The 18,553-nt window shown below is 25.0% G+C and overlaps 1 protein-coding gene across 1 annotated transcript in view; it reads right to left on the bottom strand.

The window, feature by feature from the left end:
- Positions 1-6,872: 6,872 nt before the first annotated feature.
- The window catches only part of LOC132921354 (glutamate receptor 1-like), a 171,836-nt gene continuing 160,155 nt past the window's right edge, over positions 6,873-18,553 (bottom strand). Inside the window, exons 16-20 of the mRNA XM_060984342.1 lie at positions 18,069-18,168; positions 16,945-17,085; positions 8,934-9,008; positions 8,252-8,343; positions 6,873-7,735 (exon numbers count right to left, since the gene is read on the bottom strand). Of these exons, the coding sequence (XP_060840325.1) occupies positions 8,305-8,343; positions 8,934-9,008; positions 16,945-17,085; positions 18,069-18,168 (355 nt within the window). The 3' untranslated portion in view covers positions 6,873-7,735; positions 8,252-8,304. The remainder of the gene's footprint in view (positions 7,736-8,251; positions 8,344-8,933; positions 9,009-16,944; positions 17,086-18,068; positions 18,169-18,553) is intronic.

Raw genomic sequence — 18,553 nt, 5'->3', positions numbered from 1 at the left:
ATAATATTTTTACCTTTAAATTTTATAATAGGTAAATTTACTCTAATATTAAAGCTAACGTCACAAAATACATTCTACTGAACGAAAATTTGTTATGATGTACGTTAGTAAGACAGAGACAACACATGTGGGTATGGCGTCCTCTTAAATGATATATACGATTTAAGTTTAAAAAATTATGGTTTGTAAAGGCTAAAAGAACAGTACGCACATTTAATTAATCATCCAGTATCCTCTAAATAATATAAAACGCGCGTATATAATATATTTTAACAACACCAAGACACGACGTTTAAATAATATATAAATATATGATCAGTTATCCGACTTCAGTTGTATTTAGTGTTGATGAGTACTACAATAATATATACGTGGAAAATATGAATAACAATAAAATAAATCTAATAAGTAGCATATTTCCGGTTGATTATTACTAACAAATTATGAAAACGGATTATGTGGGCATTAGAGTAGTATAATGATAATATCGACAAACACACACACACAGATGTTGAGATTTATATATATGTATATTGTATATACGTATTACAGTCCAAAATATTATGTTTTCTACTTGCGATTATATATATGTATGTGTGTGTGTATGTTACTAAATTCCATCATCGTTTTCTGGGTAATACGTTTCTCCTAATACGTACATTAGGTATTATAATATAGAATACTGCTATTCTAGAATTACGCGATATACGGCGATCAGTATAAGTGATGTTTATATTATAATGCTTAAGTCGTCCTCGTCAGCCAGACGATCGTAGACCATATTATAATCCCAGGACACAACAACTTACTAACAAATGCGGTTAGTGTATAATACTATTATTATAATAATAATTGTTATAGTTTCGATTACCCGGTTCGATCAATAGAATAATATAAATCCATCAATAATTTGTCACGAGAATGAATATATAATATGATGGGTATATACAATTATTACAAAAATAATATTATAATACTATTCATTTTTTTATTTGTAACGAAAATAAAAAAAAAATAATTATCAAGTAACATGCATTATTATACCTATTATCAAATAATAATAAAATATTTACTTTTCTAGAATTGAAAGTAAATACTAAATTATAAATCAATTTGGATAATCATTTAGCTGCGATATGTGTATAAGACCTGTGGCCTGTGGGCATTAAAAACAATAATTCATTGTTGCATGACAACGTTATAAGCGATTGTATTAAACCTAGAGGAGAAAAATCGTATTCAAATTTACATTCGGATTTTTCAGTTCTATGTAGGTACTTACAAATAAAATATAAATTTCAATTTTTTTTTTCTCAGAATTATTTATGATTAACTATTTAAATTAATTTCAGTTATTATTTTATGTTATATTTTCATTTTTCAGTTATCTCACATAATTATACAGTGTTTAATTGTTTTATAATTATTAAACCATAATATGACTTAAATAATAATAAAAAATCAAAATCAAAACTGGAAGTCACTCTATAGTATATTGTATCAATCAGTCCTTAGATTGAGAAACACTGGTATAGTGGTATGCATGACGCGTTTTGAATATATATTTAAATTAACTGCGTATGTATAAACAATATACGAAATCGTCGTTCATTTTGATATTATGGTAGTTATAATACTAAAAATGAAACCGTGGAATTTCATGGCAGGACAAAATAGACAACCATAAAATACAAAATACTTACGAGGTCACCGTATAATAGTCCCACTCGAGTAATATTACAGTCAACGTAAGCTTGAACATTTAAAAAAAAAACAAAAATAAAGTGAGGCGCCTAACCACCAACATTAACCCCTCGCTAACCATTTTCCAGCGCTGATGCGACGGTGGAGCACAGGAGGAAACCTTTTTACGACGAAGGTGTGTCGTTCGATATTTATAACGTTTAAAAAAAATAATTTAACCTATATCCGTCTCTCCATTTTTTTTTTTACTCTATAGTATATAATATTATATGTGTTATTTTCGTTTCGACTACCATATATGTGACCCAAACACCGCCGGAACTCGAGTGTACCGCCAGAATGGTTTCGTTACGTATTTTTAAATGAAATTTTAAAAGTCATCCGTGCTGAATACAATATCTAAACGCGTATACACATAGTGCAGCTAGCAGTTTACATAAAAGTTTTTACGACCTTTCGCGACGGTAAATTTAAATATTTACGTAATAGCGACGATTTTTAAGTATATATACGTATTTATATATATATAATATATAATATGATGGGTTACTACGATGACGCATGTTACCCGTTATCGGTTACATGCTGTCGACAGAAGTCTGGGTGAGATGAAATCGTATAAAAAATTATTTTTTCCGATCATATATTTTATTTATTCTTTGTATCGTTCTATTTTCTCCATCGCTCCGACGCAGAAAAATAATATGAATACTCAAATGGTACCTATACTATTAAAATCGGTAATATACTTGACATTTCTCTGCCGTTTTCAATAATTTATGCAAGTGTTTGTTTTTTTTTTTTCTTCAATAATACGATTTTTGTGGTGAGACGATCGTCACTCAGGACAGTTTTTCTGAACGCGATAGACAATATCTGTTATCGCTGTAGTGTTCGAGTTTAAAACAACTGAGCACCGCAATATCCTGTTCCATAAACCAATGAAAAACACAGCTTGTCATGTGTCTCGACTCTCAACAACTGTCACCCGATGGAATACAATTTTCAGAAACATTTTAATTTAAGCGTACTTTAGCAACAAACGATATTCAAATATGTCATCTACAAAAATATATTAAAATACATTTAATATATGTTTATATAGTTATTTTATATATATTATATTTTTTGAATATTGAAAATTTTAAAACATGTAAAAACTTATACTAAACATTTAAACACACATTAACTACGTAATTGTATAATTCGTGTTTCTCTGTGCTTGATGAGTAAGTAGCTTTCTAATAGATATTTTGTAATATTTTAATACTGGCTTTTTATATATAATTCAAAATGACTAAGGGTATTCATAATTATTTATGTAGATACGATATTATTATAGTATTTTTGACCAGGCACTACTATATAATATGAGATTAGTAGATCATTACATATTATATATTATTATGTTTTGCATATTGTTCCAAACAATGTTTAGTAGTTTTCATATTGGACCGCTACCTTAAATTTAACAACATGTCAAACTCTATCTAAAGTAATAACGTATCCTACAAAATATCGTGGTCGTTCCATATTATATTTTTTCAAATAAAACTATACTGTAATAAGGTACTAAAATATATATTTCACGATAAAAACTTTTATATAAAACGTATACGTATCTAAATGTATTTTAAAAGCCGAATGGAAAAAGGTATGCAACTTAATATTTTCTTTATATTAAAAAAATGTATATACCTAATAGTAATTCTAAAAATGAATTTTCTATACTTACCAAATTGTTTTATTTAAATATTTCATTTCTAAATTAAAATTATACGACACTTGGTATGTTTATCAACTAAAATATTTAACTCAATAACAGTAAATTCAAATAAGTTTAAAAAGTCAAAGATACTGTATGCAATAGTTATGAATATATAAATAATAATTATGTATTTATTCAAGTTATATTAATAACATTTTTTTACAAAATTAATCAATACTCTGAAGTGGTAATCTGAACGTTATATGTATACGCGGTTCGTATAGTAAATTAAAATAAAAAAGTATAATCAAGAATTGTCAATTTAAATGATTTGATATTGATACGTGACAATCGTTTTAACATATTATCATTTAAACGTGATTAATTTTGTTTTCAAAGTATGTTGATATTGTCTACAAAAAAAAAAAAACAGTTGAAAATATAATGAAGTTTATTTATTTATTTATTTTTTAATGTATGATTAAAACGTGTACATTATAATAAATTAAAAACAAATAATCAAAATAATAAAACATACTGAGTTTTTACAATTTAAAAACAGCTGATCGTTTTGTATAGTGTTATTATACACTTATACTCGTACCTATGTACAATTATAGCCGATAGGGCGATAGACATTTAATTTATTTAATAAAGTAGTTAATAAACTACAATAATAATATGAAAAAAAAATGTAAATTAAATTATAATAAATACATATATTATATAAATAAAGATATGTACACAATAAAATATATTAATTTAAAAAAATAATAATACAAATTGATAGACAACATGATATATTTTTAGTTTACCGTTAAGAAAGTTTAACTGTTTAATTTATATCAAAACAACAGCTCAACGGGTAAAAGAGATTTTATATTAATAACTTTAAATAAAATAATATATTCTTTGTAAAGTCAATATATTTATATAACTAGCCTATAGAATACTATATCAATTACATTTTGAAAAACACAGAAAGTGGTGGTTTTTTTTTTTAGTTGATAAAATATTTAAAGAAATTTGCAACTGTTAAAGAATACTTTAAACGTAAATACATGGTTACATTTAGTAACTATCTACTAAATATCAATCAATCAATAATATGCATTGCAAAATTATAATGAGTAGGTATAGAGCACTTAAATACGTGAATAAATGTGTGTTGTACATACCTATAAATTTATATTAAAAACATGCATACAAATTTATTAACCAATGAAAGAAAATTGAATGAAGTTTAAATGTCCATGATGATATTGAGATGGATAAATCGAGAATCCATAAAATGTGGAATACAACAGTTTTTTTATCACTGATAATGACAACTAGCTAGCGTAAATTAAAATGCAGCAGGTAAGAAATTAACTGAAAAAAACTCGAATATTATACTTATAAATTGATAAAACAAATGACGTGAATACATCTATGAGTGAAAAGCTAACAAGTATTCGTATCAATTACACATTATTGTATATTACACTTTTTTCGTTTTATTTATTTATTGAATACGATTTTAAGTTTTAACTATGAATTATTAAATCTCGATAATTATTTAAAGACGAAAAAATATTAATCTAAGTTTTAACTTACTACAGTCCAATAGTATAAAAAGTGTTCGAAAAGTAGGTACCTCTTATTTTTACATGCTAAAGTATCACACAATACAATATATAATATTAATTATTCTAGTACTATTAAACATAATTTTCTTACCTTTTTAAGTAAAAATTATTTTACATTATGTTATCTATAGTACCATACCTATACAACTAACAATTGCATAGTAAAATATTTTTACGTTAATGATGTTTACAATAATAACGGATTTTATTTTTGTTATTTTATTTACCTATTTTTAAATTCAGCCTGAAATTATCTAAAAAAATAACTTATGTATAAAGTGTACAGAAATATAAACAATACGCGTTATCGAAGAGCTAATGGTTTTAATTTATGTTTATCCTAAACAATATATTTCATGGTAGTAATGTTTATAGTACACTACCGACGACCAACCTATAAAAATATGTAATAAATAATAATAAAAACGTTTTAACGTGGTAGTTCTCAGTTTCTGTACTTGTATTATCTATGTATTTCCACTTAATTTAATTAAACAATGGATTTTCTTCGAACTAATTTTCCCTATACATCAATCATCGTGTCTGATCAACGTTTAATTTATAAAATAAACAATACTCGTAAAAAATTAGTTTTTTCACTATTATCAATAAAAACATATAGCCATTTTACAATATGTATATACTATATATATAAAATATATAGAATAAACGAATGAAATATATTGCGAAATCGCAATTCGATACATGAGAGGGAATGTTGGCCATTAGCGCCTAGCGGCACTCTTATACGAAGTGATTAGTTATCAACTCCATCACATTTTCAGAGATCTAGGCGAAGCGGCTAGAGGATTACTTGATTTTTTTTCTGGCCAGATCATATTTTATCAGGGGATTTGAGTGATTGCTAATCACATTAAAACTTTTTTTTTATTAGTAAGAAATGCAAGTTTATTTAATGCTAGAACAAATATGTTAAAAGTTATAATATATATATGACATGATATTAATATTTAAAAAATATATATCGCACTCCATAAATATTAATCAATAAATTACTCCAAATTACTCTGTATACCTGCAGTTAGTTGTCTATTCGTTGGAATCGTTTGAAATTTAAACAATAACACTACCTAACTGCAAACAGTTATTTTAAACATTTATTAATATCTAATTTAAATTCAAAAAAAGTGTAGCATATAAGTATTAGAATAATTGTATATGCGACGTGCATCATCAATTACAATAGATAAGACATTAGATTTAAATCATAATTTAATTCGTCTAGTTTTCTCAATACAATAAAATAACTTTTAATATATTTAATTATTTACTTATAATAATTTGACTTACTTTCTTTATATAATTACCACAAACACACAAGTTTTAAATTTTATATCGTTTGAACTGCTTAAAATATTCTAATATTTTCGGAAATAAAATAAGTTATTTCATCACATTTTAATGACATTTCATGTAGAAAAATTATTTTGTGAGATGTTTCTGCATTATATTTATAATAATAATCTAACAAGGAAACATTTATACTATTTATAAAGTATTTATAAAACTTAATTATATTATTTTTTTTTTTTAAATTAATTTTTAGTTGTATTTTTCTTTTAATTATGACTTTAATTTTTGTTTTCAAGAACATTTTAATTAAGTTTTATACGTAAAATTTGACCATTGACTGTTATGAAAACTTTACTTCACAGCTGAAACATTATTGTTTACTTACTTGTTTTAAAAAATAAGTATTAAACAAAAAATAGGATTACAATCATGTTTTATGTTTGTAATTTAGTTCAGTGGAAAAAAAAATACTCTCAAGGATTGATACTATATATGGGCATACAACAATAAATAAACACTTCTTTAAAAACAATTATGGCACATATAATATTATATTTACATACTTAATTTCTAGTGGTAATACAAGTTGTTCATAAGGTTCATAAATTGTTGATACTCAAAAAAAAAAAAATTCTTTTTTAATTTGTACAAAATACAAAATAATCGTGTAAAAACAAACAACATCAACGTTAAATATTATTATAAATTTCAACTTATATTATCATTACTTAACTTAAAACAACTCAAAAATCCAACGTAAAAACAAAACAATATATTTCAAAGTAAGTACTGAAAAATTTAGTATAACATATTGAATAATATTTATATACACATTCTTGTTTCAAAATCATCTCAGTCGTCCTATATATGTATTTATACAAACAATAAATGAAAACAATAAAACAATGAAATTAATAGTGTTTAAATGTTACTCAAATGAATAGTAACAATAAAATAATGACTGATATCTTGAAACTTTCAAGGTAATATAACTATGTTTAATTTACTAGGTGGGAATTTTTTTTTGTTCATTTTATATTTTCCTTTTACAACTGTACATCAATAACGAGTTTAGAATACAAAAAAAATAATCATAATAATAAATATATATATTTCACAATTTAAAATGTGTATAAACAGATATACGAGAGAGATGATGAGAGAGAGAGATAGAGAGAGAGTAAAAGAGATAGAGTGAGTGAGATAAAAGAGAGAGAAATATAGAGCAAGAGAGAAAAAACAATTTCAAGTTATCGGAAAACAAATTCCAGAGTTTAAGAGTTGAAAGTGTTTTTCATCTGCATCTGGGAGATGGGCTTCTGTATATATAATAAATGTACAAGGCTTTTTCCGTTTAGGACTCGAACGTATTGTTTTTCATCTAAAGAATAAATACATCATTGTCACAAGCATGGTATTAAGCAAATTGGTAGGTTATATATAGTTCCAAGCGAAAAAATATTTGACACTAATGTCACAATATTTCGCAGTCATAATATGAATATATGCAACGAGACAAACGTTGTTTAAAAAAAATGAAAAATAATGTCTTAAAAATATATTGACTGATTATTGCGATTTGTCAAACGCTGAAACTAATATCCTTCTCTTAAAACTGTCAGGACCATAATTCAGTTAATTGACGTAATATGTCAAATTTGTAAACAAAACTAACAATTCGTTTCCCATAATAATTAGTTTGTTTTTTTTAATATCTTTTGAGCTTTATGATTAATAAGTTTGATTATAATCATTCGTTATATTAGATATATAAGCTTTTTTTTGTTGATATTATTATAAAAGTAAGCAAATAAAATAAAGTGGATTTTACTAATCAATAACCAAACTCAATTTTACTTAAAGTTAAGATAAATTAAACAAAGTCATTTACACTTACAGTGATTATTTCCAAGGAGTTTCAATAACCAGTGAGGACAGACATAATTTGTCCTACGTGCCGATCACTCTACACATGTCCACTGGAGTTTCCTACAAAAATAATAAAATAAAAACATTTAATTTATCAAATGCAATACAAGGTAATGTGATAAAAAGAAAACAATGGGCATTTTTTTTTTAAATTACCTTTTTATTGCTTTTAAAATAGTGTTGAGAGAAAACGATTATTTTAACGCCTAATAAAGCCCGTATGATATAAAGTATACCGTCTACTACCAGCAAATAAACATTATAATATCGCGTGCCTTACAATATATTTATATTCACGACGGATAGTGATAAACGAGATACCTGATGCGACTATCCGTCTACTTTATACCCGTAAACTACCGTTTTGTTGGAAATGTGCAATGGGTGCAATTTTTTAAATCGAAATCGAATTTCCCTCGCACACAAATAATTCTGAACGTGGAACAAAATCGAATTTTTCAATAACATCTGTTATGCCATATTATACTATAATACATCGTTGTGACGGTATAAACACGTGAATTTAAAAGTAAACTAAATTTGATTGCAACACAACCGACACAGTTTAATAATAACAATAACTACAATATTATGATAACAGTTTAATATATTATATTATTTATAAACTACGTCGACTGGACGATACTCACCCTGCCGCCGTTCTCGGGGTCGTGCCTGTTATTTTTGTACTTTCCGACTGTTTTTACGGCGTCCGGCAACTGAAACTAGAAACGGTACAAATTCTATTAGGTTTAGGTTGAAATCAAAACTCAGCCACGGAGATCGCGGGAACAAGATAACGAGAGTAATTATAGGTATACGCGCGATCGCAGAGTTCGTACGGCACGCAGTCTTCGTCGAATTAATTGGAAAACTTACTAAATGGTTTTATTGGTCCGGCGCTAATAGTTTTACACGCGTCGGATCCCGGGCTAACAACAATACGATTACCACTACTAGGGTTTGTTGATTAGACAGACAGATTATTATTGTATTGCTTCGTTATTATCGAATTATATTATTATGATAATATATTATCGTAATGTTCTTGTCGCTATTTACGTATTATGAACAACATTATAATAATAATCGTTGTTATCATTTAGACACGAGTGGTAGATCACGTGAGATCGCATTTGAAAATGTACGACTTAATCAGCCACTGAGGTTATTTTGATTCATAAGGGTGGACAAAATTATAAAGAAAAAAATACCACTAAAACATTTGGGGAGATTGGGTGATAATTTCAGACTTTTTTGTGAAATGTAAAACAATTTACCAATAAACAATCGTAACTAAAGTCACACACTTCGTACGCAATAAATATTCTCATTTTAAAAATATTAATCGAAACAACATTGAAAGTTGCAACATTTAAATAATTCAAAAATTATTTTATGTAAAATAATAAAAATAAATGCAATACAAGTAGGTGTATATTGCAAGATGATTAAAATATTTATAACCATTAATATAAATACATAGTACCTATTTAAATAAGAAGAATTTAAATTTAAACTTAAAATAAAAACATTATTTGTATCATTAAAAATAATGCCTAACCCTGTTAAAATGGTATTATTTTTGTTAAAAAAGCGTCTATTGATTTTAACAACAAAAAATATGTAAGGTTCGCCCATCTGATACAAATGCACACCCTGCTTATATAAAAATGATCATGCGGTAAAATAATACAAAAACGTATTGTTTGCAAAATACATATCTAATGATACAATATATTACGTCAATGAGATATCATATTATGATATTTCAAATTTTAAAGCACGAAAACTTTACAAAACAACTTTAAATAGTCTATGTATGTGCGCATTGATATTGTTTGAAATGAAAACAATTAATTTAAACCTTTAAATAATAATTAATTTAACTTAATTTGCTGATTTCTACAAATTGAAAGTAAAAACTAAATTTATCAATTTTTCAACATTCAACTTTATATATACTTATATAGTATATACATATTATATCACCAAATTCTTAAAAAATAAAGTAGAAACAAAAATAGAAATATATTTAAATATTATAATTTCTTATAATATACCTTTTTACTGCACAAACTATCTAACTAACTACCCCTTTCCAAGAGCATTGTTTCTTTACAACAAGAATATCAACATTGACTTTTTCTTCAAGCCTTTATTCAAAATTTTTAATTCACATTGTACTCTAAACCAATAGAGTTAATTTAAAGCTGTTATAACTAATTATATATTCTATATTTATATGCTACAATAGGTACCTATAACTATTATATAACTAATCTCTACCATTGGGTTTTGACCTGTTTTTATTCATGTATATCTATTTGAATAAAATATTATTATTATTAATATTTATAGTATACAATAAAATTACAATTCTTGATTAAACAATTTAAAATGTTAAAGTTTACCAAAAATTAATACTTGGCGTTTCAACAATTCATTTTATCGGCTTTCCTAAGTTCAACTAAATCTATTTCAAATTGAAAAGAAAATATGTCTGTCTGATTAAAATTAAAATTTAACCTACTGCGTAGCGTTTTTTTGATTTGGATCATGAACCTATATGAGCATAACGAACGTTAACAGACTGAAATATATTTTACTACAAAGTGTGACGAGTAATAATTAATAATAATAGCCAGTGTCCAGTTGTAATGATAGATGAATGGCCAAAGATGTGGTATTGCAGCTGCTCCATTCGCGTGCAATATTATTCTCATCTCCCACGTAAACTTTTAAATACCGTAGAAATCGATTTCTCAGACACCGACAAAACAACCAGTCGAACGACAACCGTAAAAAATCGCTCTCGCTTAACACCCGCGAACAACGATAATTTTTCTAATTCTTCATCGGCAGTAGCATTTGCGCACGAAAACAATATTTATTATTAACGGTTTTCCGTGGTGGGCTATATATTACGAACGAACACCCGACATCCCATGGACACAAATCGATGTGTTCGTTTTATGTTTTGCGCTTGTTAAACGCCAAAAGAAATTTTTATAGTAAATATCCACAAAGACCATATTACAATAATATAAACAAAGCGCATCAGTAAATAATTTGAATACGCAACCAGACACTTGTATATGACCTGTTACTATTTTTAAGCCTATTGAAAAACTCAAGATACAAGAAAATATAGTATTTCAATAACATTTAAATTTTTTGTATGTTATAGCGATATTTTGCTGTTATAGGTTAGATAGAAAATACGAGAAATAAAAAATGTATTAATATTTAACAATAAAAGAATCAAGATCCGTATTCTGTTTTTATATTATTCGTAAGTATCATTAATATAAACCAATGAAAAGTATAAATAACATTGATAAAAATATAATTAATAATGCATATAGTAATATAATTCACTAGTTTCGTACAATCTCTATTTTTTTTTATCTTCGTAAGAATTTCAAATAATATTTCTTATTATAATATAACTAATGTATTCCTATATAAATCTAACCTTAGTTGCACTTCAAAGTATCAGTATAATAATATAGTCAAACGATCACGGTTGAGTTTATCGTAAAAAAAAGTCTGTATTTTATTTATTAAGTAATGAAATATCAGTTTTTTTCTTAGGTCTCGATGGAATATAGTCATATATCAACGAGAAAAAAATTTGTCAACGAAATTGGATTTTGATCTTATATTGATGGCCGATAAGCCACAGTCTCGATGAAGCGGGAGGGTTTTTTGCGGGCAGCCATAGCTAAGCCCAAAGGGATTTATTCAGACTCCCTTACTTCTACAACTTTTTCCGTTAACAAAAAATAATTGAACACATGAGATCACTAACTGGTTATTACTCTGTAAAGTATTTCAATTATAATTAATTAAATAAAAAATTACACGATTGTTTTTTTTTATTGTTATCACATCTAGAAATTCACTTAATTCAATTAAACATTTCAATAATACAATTATCAAAATGTCATAAATAAACTCAATATAATTACCACTTGATAGCAATACGTATTAGGGCTTAGGATATAGGTTTATAAATTATTTAATATATCATATATTTTAATAAATATTATACCATTACTAATATTTTATAACGATAATGGTTTGTAATTTAACCTATCATGTTTTTATATAGTAAAAAAAAGTTCGTTATCATACATTTGCTATGTGTAAGGAAGAGTACAATTACAATAAAATGGTTTCAATGTATGTCTATTATAGTATATATATATAAGATAATGTAAAAAATACAATGTAACGAATCTAGTAAGTGACCATAGACAAATATTTATGTTTTATGCTCCCAAAACTCCAAAACTAAGTCTCAACTATAAATTTTTATAACCAATTATTATTTAAAAAAAAAAAATTGGATGATATATTTTACTTATGTATTTATTTAAAATAAAATGTTAAGTTTGATTTCATATTTTATTTGTATATTTCAATATTAAAATATATTTTAAGTCATAATGATGAGCATAAAAAATATAAAAACGTTAATGTAAATTTATGAAAAATATTTTTGTAAATGTATTAGGTAGAAGACATCAAATGAACTCTTATTAATTATATAAATAAATAAAAAGTATATATTATTAAAAATGACAGTCTTGAACATTTGAACTCATTATAAAATTAAAAGCCAAAAAACAGCATAGTGGGATTTGCCTGTTCTTTAAACTTTTTTCTATTAAAGTAAGTGCAATAACCCGCAGGTGACGTTAATATATTATTCTTTACTATAAAATAAATTTTCTGCTACTATCTATGTCACTTTGTTTGATTATAGTTGCTAAAAGGTGACATTATGCCATTTTTTTAAATTTGTATTTTTGTATCATAAAAAAAAAAAATCAAAACAAATTTTTTATCGGTTTGGGTAATATGTTTAAGACCATTAAAACCTATTGCTGGGATAATGAGTGGAATTTACTTAATATCGTATAGCTTTTTGATAAAAGTTACATTATACCATTATTTATGTAGGAAACTAGACTAGAACACCTCTTTTTCAGGTACTTTACAAATTAATACATTTATAATATACCTATGAAGTGATATAACTATTACACATAAATAATTTGTATGAACACTTATTTATCATTTTTATATTTTTGTATATTTCTAATTCATAAATTAATTAAAATTAAATTTTTATTTTTAATTAAATAAAGTTAAAAATTAAAATATTAGATATAAGAAGAAAATGTATATTTATATTAACTAAATACACATATTACAGTATGTCAGTATGAAATGCACAAAACGTTTGTAATCATAATACTTGACATATCTATAAGTAGATACTAATGTCATTTATCGTTACGTTTCAAGAAAATTAATTTTTAATTTTTAAGACAACACGTTAAGTTAAGTTTTGGTTTATCATTGCAGCAATCAAAATATATATATATATTATGATTATTGGAATAAAATTAAATTGACAGTAATTTATTAAACTTTAATTGATTCAATTGGAAGCATGGTTTACAGTGAGTGATGGATAATAAACAATAATAATAGTGAAAACAACAGTGTTTTTCGTGTGTAAGTGCAACATCTAATTTGCATATATTTTAAGTGGTTGGGGTACATTTATTAAGGAACATAATGGAAACAGTTTGTTTCAAATGTCTCATATGATATTCGTCGACATAATATAATAATATTGTTTGCGTTAAAAGTAGGTACAAAAATACACGCATGTTGGTTATAAAGCGTAAATTAAAATTGTCACAAAATCTTTGTTTATAAATAATATGTTGGTTTATTTTATAATATATAATTGGAAAAGCAGATTACTTTTAAAATACCAGAGAAGCGAGATTGTGTTAATATATATATATATATATATATATATATATATATATAATGTGTGTATGAGTGAATAACACGCATTTTTTGGTTAAGTAATATTTATTATGAGTTTTATTATATTTATATATTAATAGTATATTTTTAGACACCATGTATTTCATTAATCCACATAATACATTTTCACTTTCAGAAGTATTAAATTTTTATTTAGAAAACAACGACATCTATTTAATTCTTAATAATGTTTTTTTTAGTAATAAACACTCAATATACTGTTTATTTTAGAAAATATACTATCAATATTTTTCACTTTAAAATTTTTACATTTTAAAAGCTGATTTAAAATATTTGAAAGCAATAGCTTATTGTTAAATTTAAAAAATATTTATAACAACTACATTTTACGAGTGTTTTCGACATTTTGCACAAGTTTCTAACACTTCTGGAAACTACTTAGAAAATTGAGAAATTATCTATTCATAGAATAAAATACTCTCAATTTCTTCAATATAATTTTTTAAAGATCTATTTGAAACTTATTGGTATTTTTTACCGAATATTTAGTAAAGCATTATTCATGCATATATTTTGTAAAATGATACGTACAATAAAAAAAAAAATAGTATGTAATACTAAAACATTATTTTCATAAAAATAATTTAATTTTTTAATAATTTATTGTGCCAGCGTAATTAAATTTGTTTTATATACGTTTTAAAATATTGAAATCAATATAATTAAATTATTCAGTGTACCTATTTACTCTTTATAGTCTTTGTAGATATTTTTAAGACTCCTATACACATATTTTAAAACTTTAAAAAGACTTACCTAGAATCGTAATACTAAACATTGTAAACTTTTGGGAAATGCTCTAGGCAATACTAACCAACTATCTTTATCCTTTTGAAGTTTATATAGTACATACAAGTTAAAATGTATTATCGTATAACAAAACGAATGACAGACAAACGATAGACATTAGACATTAAGATCTATTTGAAAAATACCTATATACAGATATATTAATCATTATAAAATGTAACTTATTTTAATTAATGATATTATCATTGATTAATAAGTTATGGTTTTCAAGAATGTATAAAATCTAAAAAAATGTCTATATTAGTTTATTGAGAATTTATTTTTCATATAAATAAACAATTAATATAATCATAATTAGTACATTCAAAAGTTTTCATTGTCATATTGTTAAATATACCATGTAGGTAAAAATCGATTAATTGCATAGTCCCCATAATATAATATGTGTAATTTGTGGTGTACCTATACATATACTAATTTTATATAGATAGACGACTATATGTCATAAGAATATTGTCAAAGAATTTAATTTTTATGCAATTTCACTATCCACCTAGACATTTAGTTAAATGCCTACTCAAGTCAGGCTAATAATAAAAATGAAACATTTTGTATTATTTTTATAATTGAACTATATTTTCTATTAATTATTTATTGCTTTTTAAATAAAAAAAAAATTGTGTATTATTTATTAATATGTAGAACACGTAGATATAATATAAAACATGTTTAATTTCGTGCCCATCGGTACTATTGTTTTAAAACTTAAATCATAATATATATATATAAGTAATTAATAATTAGATGTGATAGACGTAAACGATAGAACGAGTATATTATATTATACAATATAGGCTATAGTCTTTAGTACTAGTAGTAAGTACACTATAGGAAAACGGCAATGTCGAACCGATCGGCGTTTATGTTTAAAAAAAATGTTAAATATTCTAGCAAATGCCACCGAATAATAACATGTAACAACAAGTAATAACTAAAAACTTACAAACATTTGTAACTATAATATAATCTTTTTATTCAGTTTTTTATATTTGTACTAATACATTTAACTAAATGTCTAGGTGGATAGTGAAATTTCATAAAAATTAAATGCTTTGAATATATGCCTAGGCATTTAGTAAAACGCCTTATTTGTCTACATGCCTACAACATAGTGTATTACTATTTTTGTATACAAATTATATTAATATTATTCATTAGAATTATTGTGACAACTTGAGTTTTATCTTCAGCATAAATGTAACCAAATAATTATTACAATATACTATAACAATAATGATGAGAAAATGTCAAACATTTTTTGATTTCAAAATATGAATGAATTGACTTTTTTGAAAATATGGTAAAATTAACGTGGTTAGGCTAATATAAGAAAAAAAAAAACTAAAATTATTTATTTTTAAACTTCTCATAAGCCCAAAATAAAAAAAATGCTCTCTAAAAATTAAAACTGAAAAACATTTTTTTTTTTTTTTTAACATAGTCATGAGTACAAATTAACAGGTCCTGAACATTAAATCTAGTAAGATGTGTTGTTTTAGAACCATTTAGTATTCAATAAATCTTTAAATAACAAAACTAAATATAGTTGTTTATGAGCGTCTGCTATAGAGCATTGATAAAAACTATATGTATAAAAATGACAATTTAAAAAAAATTAGTTATATTATGTATTTTATTACTAACTTTGTTTGTATTTATATTTTATTACCTTATAATACTAAAATAATATTGTTGTTACTATGCCGGTCATAAGAATTGTCGCCTATCATTAAAAACCACATTTTCATTAATAACAATATTATATCTGAAAACATCAAAAGCACACACGCATACACACACATACTGAAGAACGATGTATAACGTGAACACGTAATACCATTAGAATTTGAGAGCATTCAACCGCTGCAGATACTCGAAGCAAAATTATGCATATTATACAACACTAACAATATTGCATTATTTATAAAGCATCATAATATTTAAATGCAACGAAATATATAATAATCATATTACTTTTGAGTTGGCTTGATCCGAATGCGTCCGGTAGCAGAACTGGAACAATGCCACGGCGATGGCCACGATGAGTCCCAGTACTAGTATGTAAAATATACCAGCAATGTTGTTTAACGTCAGCTCAGCATTGCGGAAAGACTCCTGCGGGAATTAAGACGTGCGGTATGTAAAACGCTGGCAATTTTAGACTTTTTATTTTTAATAAAATTCAGTGATATTTCGTGTTTTATGGCGCACGACAAGGAAAGAGAGAAGCGAGAAAAGTTACCATCGCACTCCTGCACCAAGTTCAAAATAAAAAAAGGACATAAATTGCTGCTATAACCTATTTTTTCCCTCTTTTTTTCGTTTGCGGGTTGCTAGTAATGTAAAACTGCGAACAAGCAAATGGACTGAAAGTAAAGTTTTAAAAATTCAACTATCGTTTTTGTTTAAAACGGTCTTTAAGTGGCCAAGCCTTGAAGTATTTTTCTTTAAAAAAAATAAATGACTTTCGGATTGTTTTATTTATACATTATTTTTTTTCCCAAAACTGAGATTTCTATCATTTCATTACTAAATAACCATGTATATTATTAAATCGCTGAAGTGAATTTAGGTAGCATTTAGTCAACATCGCATGATATAATTTTAGTAATTTCTCAATGTTCTTTATAATTTTTATAAAAGCTTCAAACATAAAAATATATGGTGCGGAGGTGGAGGGGGTAAAAAGAGTTGAAAAAATAACGATTGACGATATACATTTTGGATAAAATAGTCGTCTATAAATAATGGACAACTGTAAATATCATCGTAAATATACGTCAATAATAAATGAAAGTAATATTGGAATTATTCAAAATAAATTTAAGGATTCGTTTAACAGAATACTATATTAATCTATTTAATAAACGACTTTATCTCATTGTTAATCATTCTAATATTTATGAATTTTATAAATATATATATATATTTTTTTTTAGCAAATGTTCAATTTGATTTTAATATTTAATACCTAATATTGGTCATATTACAATATTAAATAACTTTATAGATATCAATGAATAAAATTAAAAAAATTAATTACCATTAAGAGGATGATATTGCTAAAACATCAGAAAATGTATTTATTTTTTATTTACCTTTGCTTCGTAACCACACTCATCAATCCACCATTTATTTTCTAGCCTTGTAAGTTCACCACTATCAGTCAATTGTACTATTGCAGCATTTATTCGATTCCTAAACAATAACAAAAACAAATGCATTATAATTAAATAAATTAATTTAATATGTTTGAAGTATAAAATTAATATTTGATAAATAATTAATATAAAATACAATGAATTACAAACAAGACATATTAGTTGTTCAAAACATAGATGGATGGAACCATCATGAACGATATGAGTATACTAGAAATAAATATCGTAAAATAGGTAACTATTCACAAAATTAGATTTATAATAATGAGGATATGATGAAGAACCTTGAATGGTCTATGATAAGTTTAAAAATAAAATGAATTATAAATATCAAATGATGGAATTTCATTTATAGAACTTTGCAAAAATACCGTTACCTAACTGTAATATTGTGTACAATACTGTAATCAATAATACAATAT

Source organism: Rhopalosiphum padi, chromosome 2, assembly GCF_020882245.1.
Source record: "Rhopalosiphum padi isolate XX-2018 chromosome 2, ASM2088224v1, whole genome shotgun sequence".
Classification (NCBI taxonomy): Eukaryota; Metazoa; Arthropoda; class Insecta; order Hemiptera; family Aphididae; genus Rhopalosiphum; species Rhopalosiphum padi.
This window is presented reverse-complemented; position numbering and strand designations above follow the sequence as displayed.